Source organism: Molossus molossus, unplaced genomic scaffold, assembly GCF_014108415.1.
Source record: "Molossus molossus isolate mMolMol1 unplaced genomic scaffold, mMolMol1.p scaffold_m16_p_21, whole genome shotgun sequence".
Classification (NCBI taxonomy): domain Eukaryota; kingdom Metazoa; phylum Chordata; class Mammalia; order Chiroptera; family Molossidae; genus Molossus; species Molossus molossus.
The window spans coordinates 7,298,747-7,312,683 of NW_023425357.1; the positions used below are offsets into that span (position 1 = coordinate 7,298,747).

At 53.1% G+C, this 13,937-nt stretch overlaps 2 protein-coding genes across 3 annotated transcripts; one reads left to right on the forward strand and one right to left on the reverse strand.

Moving 5' to 3' along the window:
• Positions 1-704: 704 nt before the first annotated feature.
• Positions 705-7,619, forward strand: TULP2 (TUB like protein 2). Its single transcript, XM_036275741.1, has 12 exons — positions 705-736; positions 1,192-1,243; positions 1,654-1,780; positions 2,348-2,485; positions 2,740-2,856; positions 3,674-3,795; positions 4,448-4,762; positions 5,840-5,952; positions 6,482-6,596; positions 6,684-6,782; positions 7,008-7,179; positions 7,486-7,619. The coding sequence occupies exons 1-12, from the start codon at positions 705-707 to the stop codon at positions 7,617-7,619; spliced, it is 1,536 nt and encodes a 511-aa protein (XP_036131634.1).
• Positions 7,620-9,380: 1,761 nt separating this feature from the next.
• PPP1R15A (protein phosphatase 1 regulatory subunit 15A) lies at positions 9,381-13,926 on the reverse strand. Of its 2 annotated transcripts, XM_036275723.1 has the most exons (4): positions 13,707-13,926; positions 11,213-12,694; positions 10,397-11,092; positions 9,381-9,796 (listed from the first exon to the last, which is right to left on the reverse strand). In XM_036275723.1, exons 2-4 carry the CDS (start codon positions 12,683-12,685, stop codon positions 9,470-9,472), a joined length of 2,496 nt encoding a protein of 831 aa, XP_036131616.1. In that variant the 5' UTR covers positions 12,686-12,694; positions 13,707-13,926; the 3' UTR covers positions 9,381-9,469. The 2 variants fall into 2 exon arrangements, with proteins under 2 accessions (XP_036131616.1, XP_036131615.1); XM_036275722.1 differs by having other exon boundaries at positions 10,397-12,694.
• Between the last annotated feature and the right edge of the window lie 11 nt (positions 13,927-13,937).

Here is a 13,937-nt window from a genome sequence, read left to right on the forward strand (position 1 = left end):
TTATATAAGTGAGAGCTGTAGAGTGAAACTGCGCTGCAACCTCTCTGGGGTCCCTTTAAGGAACACTCGCAATCCCTTCCAATTCAGAACACCTTGAACAGGTAGCCTGGCTGCGGTAGAAGCCAGGGGTCATTGCTTCGTTGGAAGTTGAGCGTGAAGGAACAGGAGGGAGGGGATTAGGGTAGAGAGGGAGGGAATCCCTCCTTCCTCGGAGACCTCTTTTTTGCCCTGTTTATTTCCCCTGAGACCCAGAGATTAGGTCCCTAGCTCCCAGCTCCCAGTTAGTCAGGTAAGTTTAGAAATTGGCCAGAGAGGCAAAACACTGAGGTGTGAATGTGAAAAGCCTCTCCAGGCAGGAGGTGAGGAGAAGGAGTCTCCAGGATCCCAAGTAGATGGGTGTCCGTGGTCTGGGGTCACTGGAGATTGGGTGTTCGAGGCCCAGATTTCTGAGTTCCCATGCCTGGGTGAAGGGGAGAGGTATTTGAGGTGGGGGGAGGGAGGGAGAACTGGAGTCCTGGGCCCCTGATAGTAACCAAAGCTGCAATTAGGCTGCTGTGTTCCTGGACAGGAGTAGGAGCTGGAATTCAGGCTTCTTGGGTCCTGGATAAAATGTAAAAGCTTAAGAACAGGTGTTGGGGTGGGAGGAGCAGAGTCCATTGGGATGTTGGGTCTGAGTCCTGACTCCTCATTCTTGTTTCTCCAGAATGTCTCAGGAGAATGACACATGGAAGAAAGAGTGAGTGCGGAAACGGAATGGGTAGGGACGGAGAAAGGGGTGCCAGGGAGAACTCAGAGTTTGATTACGCCCACACACACGCAGCTGCAGCTGCATAACGGTGTTTGCAGGTCCAGCACCATCGGCCTTGCTGGAAGGGTGGGGGTCCTAGACTTCTGAGTCCTACGTAAAGGGAGTGTGAGCTTGGATGAAGACTCAATGGGTCTGAAAGAGGAGGGGTTGAGGGCTTGGATTCCTGAGTTCTGAGACAGGAGGGCCCTGGGATCTCTGGCTCCTGGATTCTAGACAGGCCAGTGCTGGGAGAAAGAGCTTCAGAACTGAGGGAGCAGCCTCAGATTCTACCCCCTTCTGTGACCTTACAACTGCTCAGAACCCTAAATTGGGAGGGGAGAGAGGGTCTCTTGGGCAACCAGGGTGCCCTGCTTACTGTCTCCATAAGCCTGCATCTCTCTCAGGGTCCTGTGGGATGAGTTCGCTGCCATAAGGCTGCAGAAGCTGGAACAACAGGTACTAGGAACCCGGACACTCCCCTGTGCCCTCTTCCATAGCGCTCCAGGGGCCCCAGCCCTAGGATTTGCCCTGGGGTTCCTGGCGCTCGTTGGATCTCTTGAAGTCTCAAGTTCGGCAGCTGGGAAATGAGAAAATAGGAATTTGGGATCCTACAAAAGCAAACCTTGGGAACGAGACTCCAAAAGTTCTAAGTTAAAAGAGCTCCGGAGGGTATGACTCCCAGGTTCTGGAGGAGGAGGGGTCCAGGTGCCAGGACTTCTGTTTGAGGAAGGAGGAGACGAGGGACTGAGCGCCTGGACCCCAAGAACTCTCCCATGGATGCAGGCATCCCCTTTCCCCAGGCCTATTTCCACCCCAGTCTTCCGCAGGGTTCCTGGCCCCCACACACCCCTTTCCTGCTCCCGCAGCGGCGGTTATTTGAGAAGAAGCAGCGACGGAAGCGCCAAGAGTTCCTCATGGTTCAGGCCAATCCTGACGCTTCCTTTCGGTCTCGCCGACCGCGAGTGCGGTCGGAGCGTCTCGCAGGTGACAGCGGTGAGGAAGGGTCCGGCAGGACCGCAGGCCAGGAGGGAGGGGTCTGTGGGAGTGAGGCGCAGGGCGGTAAAGGGCTCAGAGGGTGGGGACCCTGCCGGAGCCCTGGACCCAGAGAGAGCGCTGGTGAAGGGCAGAAGGCAACCAGAGGGTGAGAACCCCGGGATTGGACTTGTTCGATTTCTGGGGCGGAGCCTGCGGGAGCCGTAGACCACCCAAAAGGTGTGGGGCGGGGTCTAGGGAGTGCTGGGGCGGGGCCTGGTAGAGCTGCGGGGCGAGACCTGGAAAGCCAGGCCCTGGGCTGAAATTGGCGAAGCCCCGGTGATCTGAGACCTGGTCCTACAGACTGAGAACCTGGCTGGGACTGTTACACAAAGAGTCCAAAATTTAGTTGTAGGGCTGTTCTTGTTCGAGTCTTGGAATGAAATTTGGGTTCTGAATGGGTCTCTGGGGTTTGGGTAGTCATTCAATCAGGGCTATGTCTGGGAGCCCAGTAAGGAGGCGGATCTTCTTCGAAACGGACCGGTAGTTGTACATCGTGTTGATGGGCCTCTCTGCACTGTCTCCCAGCCCTCGGGAACCCTTTCCTCCGGGAGAAAGTGCCAGAGGCACATCTGCACTCTGGTACCCACGATGCTCTGGGCATTGTGAGCTGTGGTGGAGATGGAAGCGACGAGCGCAGCCCCTTGGTATCGCCCAGTGAAGCGGGTAATCTCAAGCCCTTGGACCGCCTATATCCTAGAACCCCACTCCCACTAGAACCCCAGAGCCTGAAACATCAATCTTTGCTCTCCAAAGGACCCGGGAGTGCAGACCCCCACGGGCCCTGAAATCTGTCACACTGAGTCCAGGTCTTGAACCTTCTCCTTCCCCAACACCCAGTAATCTGAATCTCCAGACCTTGCCTCCCCTAGTACTCAGAAATCCCAGTCTCCAGTTCCCCTCTCTGTCCTGGCTACCAGACGGTTTCTATCCGGAGTTGGAGGAGGTCTTCGTGGAGGACGTTCCTGCCTCTCCCCCTCCTTTTAAAGAGCTTCCAGGGATAAGACGCAGAGGTTGGCCACCCCGACAAGGATTTGGTAATTTGGGGGACATCTTCAGGCCCTCTGGTTCAAGTGGCAAATCTTACCCCTTTTTGTAACAGCTTTTGTAGGATATATTTCGCATACCATGCAATTCACTCATTTAAAGTTTACAATTCTATGTTTTCTGTGTGTATTTACAGTGCTGTATACCTGTCACCACAATCAATTTTAGTACATTTTCATCACCCCAGACGAAACCTGTACCTTTTACCAGTCACCCCCCCCCCCCCATTTCTCCCAGCCCTAGGCAAGTGCTAATTTACTTTCTGTCTCTTCAGATTTGCCTATTCTGGGCGTTTTGTATAAATCGAACGAGACAGTATATGATCTTTCGTGACTGGTTTCTTTAGCTTAACATGTTTTTAGGTTCATCTATGTTGTAGTATTATCAATACGTTATTCCTTTTTATTCCTCAATATTTCATTGTGATACATTTTATTCTCATGACATGACCAACTGGTTCACTATTTCTAAACAGGAATCTTAATTATCATCCCAAAACTCCACTCTTTCCCTCCACTCCCATTTTAGATCCCCAGTCTCTCCTGTGTTCTCTCTGGAACAAGGGAAAAGGAGAACTTGAACCCCTCTCTGTCCTTAGACCCAGGGCAGTCAGAGACGTCTTGACCAGTGTAGAACCTGTACATGGGGGGAGGAGGGGAGGCTCTGGCAAGTGAGGGCACTGAGTCATAAGTAGGGGCCAGAAACCCAGGAGTTCTGGTCTTCTCCAGCTGCCACTGATGACCTTGTCCTAAGCTTCTGGAACTCAGGTATCCTAAGCTCAGTCTTCTGGCTTCTTTCATCCCTTAGGGTCCAGTGCAGAGGACAAGAACAAATCCCAGAATGTTGGAGATGAATACGAGTTGTCTAGTGTGGAACCAAACCCTGGAAAGGATAGTGATTTGAGAAGAGGAGCCTTGGCCTCCAACAGGGTGAGAGGTGGCACAGCCAATCAAGAGAGAAGAGGAGGAGGAGGAGGAGCCTTGGACTCTAGGGAGGGTGGGCTTAAGTTCTGCAGCCCAATCAGAGGCCCGTTTTACTGGTGGGTGGAACTTGTGATTGGGCTAGCAGAGGCTCTGCTTGTGCTCCATTTTCAATCTAGAGGATTTGTTTGAATTGATGTGAGCACATCAAAATCCAGTCCACTGAAAGGCAGCGAACTTTGGAGAAGGTGAAACAGTGATAGGGAAGGGCCAGTTGGCACTCACTTTGGAACTGATGAAAGTGAGATAGTTTCACTTGGATAGATCCAGGCCATGTTAAATGATCCAGATTGAATCAACACTAATTTTAGCTGAATGGGCCATGCAAAGGAATTCTCCAATAGTTAGATGAAGTGGGCATGGCTGCAGAAGGAAGCTAATGGTGCTGGCCAATCAACAATGACTGAGGCTTGACTGGGTGGGACCTTAAAAGGGCTGACCAATCAGAAGGTGGCCAAGATGTTTGACCAATAGGTAGAATACATGGTCGAGAGAGGGCGTAACCTTGAGTGGGATGGCCAATCACTATTTTGCTAGTGGGGTGGAACTGGGGAGGTGACTTGCATTTGGGCTGTCAACTTGAATTTGGCATGTGGGCCAGGGAGAAGACCTGGAAGAAAATAAAGAAGAATCGGAGTCTGCAGTGAGGAACTTCCCAGGGGTGGCCTCCGAGGTGTCCGAAGCCCTGGAAAGCGAGGACAGCGCGGGCTTCAGCGATGTGGGGAGCTCGTCCCTGTCGTCTCTCCCCGCCCCAGGCCCTCAGCTGGGCGAGGACATGGAAGCCTATGTCCTGCGGCCAGCGGTGCGCGGCTGCACGGTGCAGTGTTGCATCAGTCGCGACAAGCGCGGTGTAGACAAGAGCATGTTCCCTTTCTACTACCTCTACCTGGAAGCGATCGATGGCCACGGCCGGAAGGTGCTGTCTGGCAGCTTTGGGAGCAATGCCCCATCTCCCAGGGCAGTCCTGCCCCTTTCTCAGTGAGGTCAAGATTTTCACGAATTCAGGCCTTGCTCATCACTGAGTTCGGACCTCTCAACCCCAACTCCCAAACTTCACAGAACTAAGCTCCTTACAGCCCAGTGGCAAAGGCCCTGCACATCCCAAGCCAAGGCCTGCCCATTATGGAGATAGGCGTGGCTTCCTCAAAGTCAGGCTATGTCCTATCAAAGTCCAAAACCCCACCCCTTACATACCCTCTAGACTCCATCTTTTTTTTAAATCCTCACCCAAGGATATTTTTCCATTGATTTTCAGATACAGTGGGAGGGAGGGAGAGAGAGAAACATTGATGTGAGAGACACATACTGATTGGTTGCTTCCCGCATGACCCCAACCACAGTCAGGGTTCGAACCCAACCGAGGTACATGCCCTTGACCGGAATAGAAACCTTGACTCTTTGGTCCTAGGGACGACGCTCTAACCGCTGAGCTAAACCGACCAGGGCTAGACCTCGTTTTTATAGGTCCAAGTCTGGCCACCTCACTGAGCCTTCTTTGCTATAAGACCCCACCCAATACTGCGATAAGCCCTGCCCTCTCAGGAACCAACCCCCTCCCTTCTTGGATTTCCTATCCAGAGTCAAGCCACGCCCCTCTCAGTCTGTGGCTGCCCCTCTTCAAGGCACTCTATCTATCCCAGAAAAGGGCTTTTTCCTACTCAGAGCCAGATTCACTTTTCCCAGATGAAACACCTAAAGTCCCATTGCAGTGTTCAAAGTGAGGCTCTTCTGTATTCCCCAAAGCCAGGCCCTGCCTGCCTGGGCTCTGCCTGAACTCTGCACCCAATGGCAGAAGGACTGAAGGGGATTTATTAAGATGTACCCCTTCGGGACCCAGCTGATGACTTCCTTCAGCGAGAACCGCCATCCCCCAGCAAGCCTTGGGACGATTATTGCCTATTAACCTTCCCTCTGTCATAGTGTTTCCTTGTTTGTGGACCCCTACCTCGAGCCAAATACCAGAAATAGAATCTGATTAACTGTTCTTCCACAGCACTTCCTTCTCGCTGGCCGCAAGAGAAAAAGGAGCACAACCTCTAATTACCTCATCTCCCTCGACCCCACTGACCTGTCTCGAGATGGGGACAACTTTGTGGGCAAAGTCAGGTAGGCAGAGCAGAGCCCTGATGTGGTGAGAAGAAAATGGCAGATGACAGGGCACTTGGGGGAAGAAGGGGACAATTGAATTACATTTCCCAGCAGGCCATAGAGCACAAATTCTACCTGCTCTAGGACTTTTTCCCTTAGGGACTGATGGGCTCTGAAGTTCTTCAGGTTGTAACCCCAGGGTGGTTGGAAACAGAAGCGAAGGTTTGGGAGCACAGGCTGGCATTGAGGATGTTTGACTTCTTGAGAGGCAAGGGGCTGGGGACTCCTAAGCCTCTGAGTAGGAGAAGAGGATTGGGATGTGTGAGTTCTTGCGTCCTAGAGGGAAGGAAGAGTGTTCCTACAGAGACAAGGCAGGAAAGCCAAAATCATGGCTCACAGGGCTGGGACTGTGGACACGTGGAGCACGGATGAGTGTCACACAGAGGTTTGATGGGAAGAGTTGATAAGATGACATGGCAAAGAAGTTAACAAACAGCATAAGGATAATCATTATTATTTTATTCTGGCCACGGCCTTCCTGGAATAGATCTAATGTCTTGGGCACCAAGTTCACCATCTTCGACAATGGGGTGAACCCTGAAAAAAAGTATTTAATCCCGGAGACTGCTCGGATCAGGGAGGAGCTCGGCGTCGTGTATTATGTGAGTGTCCGGGAGACTAGAGAGTGAATGGAGTGGAATGGTGGGGAGGGAGAAAGAGCGAGGCCAACTGGAGCGAAATACCTGCAGGAGACCAATGTCTTGGGATTCCGAGGGCCCCGGAAAATGACTGTGATCATTCCAGGAATTGATGCCCAGAACCGGAGAATCAGCATCCAGCCACAAAATGTGAGTTGGCTAAGGTTGAGAATCTCTGGGTCAATAGGGGAGGAAGGGCTAGGGTACAGGCCCTAGGTCCTAAGGGAGGAGGGGGCCCATGGTTGCAGAAAGTAATATGTAAAGCCGGGAGGACTTTGGTAAGACTTAGGTGTCTCAGAGAAGAGAGGCTAGTTCTGTGTCTGGAGAAAAAGGGAGCAGGTGGTAGGTTAACCGTGCCCCTACCTTACCCTCTAGGAACAGGAATCAGTTATGAGTAGCCTCCGACAGGGGACCAACCAGGGGCTGGTCCTTCTGAAAAACAAGGCTCCATCCTGGAGCAGTGAGACGGGCGCCTATGTGCTCAATTTTCACGGTCGAGTCACTCAGGCCTCGGTCAAGAACTTCCAGATCGTGCACCCGGAAGACCGTGAGCTCCTAGTAACCGGTTTACATGGGCAAGGCTGGTGTGGTGGTGGTGGTGGTGGTGGTGGTGCGGTGGGAGGGGCACGATTGGTCAAGAACTACTTCTCCCATCAGCACTTACGCGTTATTCTCAGCAGGGTCCACGCCACGCTGTTGCAAAGCCTCTTGGGAGCTGTAGTTTACACCGCCCTCGGTGGGGTTTGAGGTTTGGGGTTTAGTTAAGGGCGCCACACAGCCTCTCAGGTTTGGCAATTCATAGACCCGCAGCAGGAAAGGAGTCTGATTAGGCTGTTCCTAACTCCCTCCTCAGCGGACCACTTCGTGCTTCAGTTCGGCCGCGTGGCCGCAGACTTGTTCACCATGGACTTCTGCTTCCCGCTTTGCCCACTCCAGGCCTTTGCCATCTGCTTGTCCAGTTTCGATGGGAAACTGGCGTGTGAGTAATTCAATGAAATATGATGCTCTCAACAGCTCCTGTGCCTGCTCATTTGGAGAAAGGGCTCCAGCATGCGTCTCTGGCATCACCTTACTAATAACCAACACTTACTAGATACCTCCAGGTTGTCCAGTCCTGGGTTCCAGGGAGTGGGCTGTTGAGCAGCACCTGCTCAGCGGGACTCAGTAGATCATGGGAGACAGGTCTTTTTTCTTTCCTTCCTTTCTTCCTCCCTCCCTCCCTTCCTTTCTTTCTTGATAATAGAGAGGGAGAGAAACTTTGATGAAAGAGAACATCGACTGGCCTGCTGCATGCCCCCCACTGGGGATCAGGCCCAGAACTTAGGCATGTGCCTTGACCGGAATCAAACCAGCAACCTCAATGCATGGGGTGGATGCTCAACCACTGAGCCACACCGGCTGGGCGGAGACGATCTTAAACAAAAAATCAAAGTGCTTCTCTGCTAAAAGGTGACAAGCACATGGAGGCACAAGTCAGCTGGGTCAGAGCGAGGCATCTCTAAAAAACAGTGGTTTTCATACTAAACCTGAAGAATGATGAGAACTAGCTGAGCCGGGGGCCAGGAATGGGAACATCAGACAGTAGGCAGAGTTCATGCAAAGGTCTTAAGGTGGAAGGGGACTTGTTTGGTTTGGGAAAATGAAAGGATAGCATGGTTGGAGCGTGGGGACCAATGGAAGAGGGGCAGGATATGAAGCTGGACAGATCTCAGGAGGTCAGAGGAAAGTTCTAAGCTGGAGACATAAACTTGGATGGGTAATTGGAAACATGCATGGGTGAGAAACATTTTAATTTTTTTAATCCTCACCCGAGAATAATTTTTAAATTTTTTCTTTATTGATTTTAGAGAGGAACGGAGAGGGAGATAGAAACATCAATGAGAGAACATCAATTGGCCGCCTCCTGCATGCCCCCCACTGGGGATCAGGCCCACAACCTGGGCACGTGCCCTGAGCATGTGTCTTGACCGGGAATTGAACCGAACCGGCGACCTCTTTCTGCATGGGTCAACACTCAACCACTGAGCCACACCAGCTGGACCCGAGAATATTTTTCCATTTTATCTTCAGATAGAGCAGGAGGGACAGAGAAAAACATTGATGTGAGAGAGACACATCAATTGGTTGCCACCTGCACAATCCCTACTGGGGTTGGGGGCGAACTGCAAATGAGGTACATGGCCTTGACTGGAATCGAACCAGCAACTCTTTGGTCCTCGGGCCAACGCTCTAACTGCTAAGCCAAACCGGCCTGGATGAGAAGCATTATCTTAAATACGAACTCCTTTGGGGCGTTATGGTCCCATAAGGTATATGCAACTATTAGCCACATCTACAGATAAGGAAACTGAGTCAATGAACACAGAGCTTATGTGAAACCAGGCAGCTGAAAACCCTGAGGAACTCACTATGTCAAGGCCAGTAGGAGGATGAGTATATCCAGGGAGATGCAGAAAACTGGAGCTTAACCCTGTGTTAGAGATCAGTGGACCTAGCTCCCAGCCCACTTGGGGAGATAACTGTCTCAAGTTTAATAACATTTAAGTGGGAGCAAAGAAAAACTATACAACCCACCAGCCTGTTTTTCAAAAGCAGCCTCAGGACAAGAAGCAAATTTGAGGGACGATGGGAAATGTAGTTTATCCTCTATTAAGGTGCTTGCCTCTTTGCTATTCTTCCCAACTACCTCCAGGTCCTATAAGTAGCAGATACTGTCAGTTCAGATACACACGGTGGCATTGCTCAGTACAAATCAAAAGGCTTTATTTCTTAAATAAATAAGTGAATAATAAATAACACAATAAACACCTGATCCCAGCCATGCCTCCTACTGAGGTCTAGGCAGGGGGACATGATACATAAACAGGGGAGGGAGAGGCCACAGTTTGGCTCAAGGGTGTACCCTGGACAGAGGATGTGGGCAAGGCCTGGGTAGTGGCAGGTATGGCAGCCAGAGAAGGAGAAGGGTTCTGGAGGCGTGCCCAGGCCCTGGCCCGAGCTGCAGGGGTGAGGCAGGGGCCCAGTTTCTCCTGGGCTTGGGCAATTCGGCGGGCAAAGCGGCTTCGATCCCGGGCAAGCTGTTCCCAGGGGCCCCGGCGGGCAGCCTGGGCTGGTCCAGCCCAGACAACCAGGAAATGGATGGAGACCTTCTCAGAGAAGTGTACCTGGAGACAGGCCAGCACAGACAGACACAGATACACACAAACCACAGGTAGGGGGAGGGGGGGAACAGACAAAAATTATACAAAAATGCTTGCAATCTGACTAGTCACCTGCCTGCCACTAGATTCTTCATACAACTCATTGAGGGTGAAGGTGGTTCTCTGGGGCTGACGTGGGCCACAGCTGCCCCCCCCTCCCCCGCCCTCTTGCAAAGGATTGCATTACAATGAACACAGCCTTCCCAGCAGGGTTCACATGCAACTCTCTGCAACTCACAGGGGATGCAGGAGTCCCAGCTCCCTCCTCCCTAACTCTCCCTCCAGGGAGCACATCCTCACCTGGCCTTTCTTTCCTCTTAGGCGTGCATCTCCTAAACTCTAAGGGTTCCCAAGACTTGCAATCAGGAGGGTATGGGCAGTGGCAGCTCGTCCTGGGTTAACCCCCCCGAACCTGTCTCTATGACTCTCTTTTCTCTGACTTTCCAGTGAGCCAAAAGCAGCCCCACCTAGTCTGTCTCCTGTTTTGTCTTCTGTCCTAAGCCCTTCCTTGTTTTACTGTCCCCAGCTTTAAAACAAAAAAGAATTTGAGCCCTCATCACCTACCTTTCTAGCCTTTTGGGGAGTCTCAGGGTCCAGATGCTGGGTGGGGGTTTCTGCAGACTTGAGCCGCCTTTGCAGCCGGAGAGGCAGTTGAGGAAGAGCCCAGAGAGGTGGTGGCTTCTCCCCTGGTAAATAGATGGCCACTCGAAAGGGGTGGGACTCAACTTCTCCCCACTTCTTTGCAGCTTCCTGTCCCTCTGCCTCCTTTCCAGGTGGACGTGTCCAGCCCCTGAGGTGGGCACTCTGGGCCTGAAGGGAAGAATTTGGCCCTGAGCCAGCTGCTTCTGAATCATCTTTCTCATCCTCATTCTTCTCATATTTCTCCTCTGTGTCCTCTCCTGGTCGGTACACCCAGGCCCTTAAGGAGGCACTTGTGGGAGGGATGGAAGAAGGACCTTCAGCTTCCTCCTCCTCAGCTGCTCCTGAATCACTGTCTTCCTCCTCCTCCTCCTCTGTATCCTCTCCTGGTCGGTACACCCAGGCCCTCAAAAAGGTACTTGTGGGAGGGATGGAAGAGGGACCCTGAGCTTCTCCCTCTTCCTCGGCTGCTTCTGAATCACTGTCCTCCTCCTCCTCCTCTGTGTCCTCTCCTGGTTGGTGCACCCAGGCCCTCAAGAAGGCACTTGTGGGAGGGATGGAAGAGGGACCTTCAGCTTCCTCCTCCTCAGCTGCTCCTGAATCACTGTCTTCCTCCTCCTCCTCTGTGTCCTCTCCTGGTCGGTACACCCAGGCCCTCAAGAAGGTACTTGTGGGAGGGATGGAAGAGGGACCCTGAGCTTCTCCCTCTTCCTCGGCTGCTTCTGAATCACTGTCCTCCTCCTCCTCTGTGTCCTCTCCTGGTCGGTACACCCAGGTCCTCAAGAAGGTACTTGTGGGAGAGATGGAAGAGGGACCCTGAGCTTCTCCCTCTTCCTCAGCTGCTCCTGAATCACTGTCTTCCTCCTCCTCCTCCTCTGTGTCCTCTCCTGGTCGGTACACCCAGGTCCTCAAGAAGGTACTTGTGGGAGAGATGGAAGAGGGACCCTGAGCTTCTCCCTCTTCCTCAGCTGCTCCTGAATCACTGTCTTCCTCCTCCTCCTCCTCTGTGTCCTCTCCTGGTCGGTACACCCAGGCCCTCAAGAAGGCACTTGTGGGAGGGATAGAAGAGGGACCTTCAGCTTCCTCCTCTTCAGCTGCTTCTGAATCACTGTCCTCCTCCTCCTCTGTATCCTCTTCTGGTCGGTACACCCAGGCCCTCAAGGAGGTACTTGTGTGAGGAATGGAAAAGGGACCCTCAGCTTCTTCCTCAGCTACTCCTGAATTACTGTCCTCTTCCTCCTCCCCCTCCTCCTCCTCCAGGTCTTCTCCTGGCTGATACACCCAGGCCTTGATGAAAGCACTTGTGGAGGGGATGGTAGACAGACCCTCAACTTCTCCTGAAACACTGTCCTCATCCTCCTCTGCATCTTCCTCTGTGATCTTATTGGGTTGATGCTGCCAGGTCCTGAGCAGGGGCCTGTGGCCTGGAGCGGAAGAGTGTGGCTCTGGGCCAGCTTCTCCATCCTCTTCCTCAGACTCCTCTCCTAAATAACACCCCCAGGCGCTGGGATGGGAGCCAGAAGATGAAGAGGAAATGGAGGTCTTCCTGCTTTCTTTATTCTCTGTTCTTCCTTCCTCCTTGGCTGGAGCCTCTTCCTCCCCCGGGCAATACACCCAAGCTTTGGGAGCTTTATTTACAGCTTTTCCATCCTCTTCCTCCACCCCTGGGCAACGCTGCTCCCAGTGTGAAAGAGGGATAGAGAAGAATGTGATCACTTCATCTTCAGCGACTCCTCCTTCCGCAGGTTCCTCCTCCTCAGGAGGGTCTTGCAGGGTTCTTTGAAGGCTGGGAGACAGGGGAGCAGGCTGGCCATGTATATATTCATTTCCCGGCTCTGTAGGGACGCTGGTTGCTTCTTCCCCACCATCTGAAAGTTCCCAGGCTTCAAGAAGAGAACTGCTGGATTTCAGGGCAGGGCAGGACCCCCAGGATGATTCTCTATCCTCCACATCTGTTCCATGGTCTCCAGCCTTTCCCTGAGGGTACCTGCCCCAGGGGGCATAGTGGGTGGCCAAAGCAGCCTTAGCTTCTCCCTCCAGGCCAGCTTCTCCCTGATCTGCACTCGTTACTGCTTCCACCAGCCAGGGCTCTGGAGGTTCTGGGCCCCTCAGCCGGCTCCAGGCCCAGCTGAGAAGGCCCATTAGTGGGGACAGGAGGAAGAAGGGGAGGGCATCCCTCCAGGGGAGCTGACGGGGCACCTGGCCTGGCACCATCTGTCTGGGCTGAGGAAAAGGGAGTAAGAAGCCATTTAGAAAATAGCATCAGGGCATGAGGCTGAGTCAGCAAGGGAAATACCAACACAAATAGTAACATGAAAGTCCCTGCCCACATTCCTTTCTGATACAAGCCACTCCCATCTCTCTCCCTTGGTTATCACCTCTCTAGTCTTGCTATACACAAACAGGAGTGTGAGTCTCCACCCTCTCCTTAGACCCAAGAATCCAAGCCCCCAGTCCCATTTCCCCTCAGACCCCAAAAGTCCCAATCCCAAGCAAGGAGAGCACAGGTCCTCTACTTGCTCCTCTTGGGGATGAAGTCCCAGTCCCTGGTTCTCTCCTCCTCCTGAGGACTGACAAACCAGGCCCCCATCACCTTCCTCCTTTGGAGACTAAAAAATTCCGATGGGGGGGTGGGATAGGAAGGACGGTGTCTGGGGGGTGGGGGGAGGAGAAACATCCGTAACAAAAATAATTCAATTAAAAAATTCCGATCTGCCCGACCGCTGTAACTCAGTGGTTGGGCGTCAACCCAGGCACGAAGAGGTCGCCGGTTCGATTCCCGGTCAGGGCACATGCCCAGGTAGTAGGCCGGGTCCCCAGGGGGGGCCATGCAGGAGATGGCCGGTCTATGTTCTCTCTTGTCGATATTTCTCTCTCTCCCTCTCCCTCTCCCTTCCTCTCTCTCTGAAATCAATTTAAAAAAAAAATTCCGATCCCCCTCAACGCCGATGGTTCCTCACTGGGGACCCGAGTCTGGCTCCTAGACCCGTCCTCCGTCAGGCTCAGCACTCCAAGCTCCCAATCCCTCTACTTAAGTCGGAGCCCTGGAGTCTGCCCCGTCCCACCGCTCCCCAGACCCAGGAATTCAGGCTCCCAGGCCCTCTTCCTCCAAACCTAGCACCCGGCCCCGAACCTTCCTGTCTCATTACCCAGAAGTCGAAACTCCCTCCTCATGAAATGACCAAAAGTCTGATGCCCACCCGGTGGGGACCCATCCGTGCTGACCCTCACTCACCGGCGGAGGGCCGCGCGTCACCCCGGGGACAAAAGCGCCGGCTTGGGCTGCCACAAACAATCGCAGATCCGGACGGCTCGGGAGGCCAGCGCTTTCATTTCTCCCTCCGACGTCGGGCTCGGGCGCTCAGATGATCACCGGTCGCTGCAAACGCTGTCGCGACAAAAGGGCGCGGGGTCGTGCAGAGTGGCACATGTAAAAAACAACTGGGCTGCGAAAAGATGCGATGAA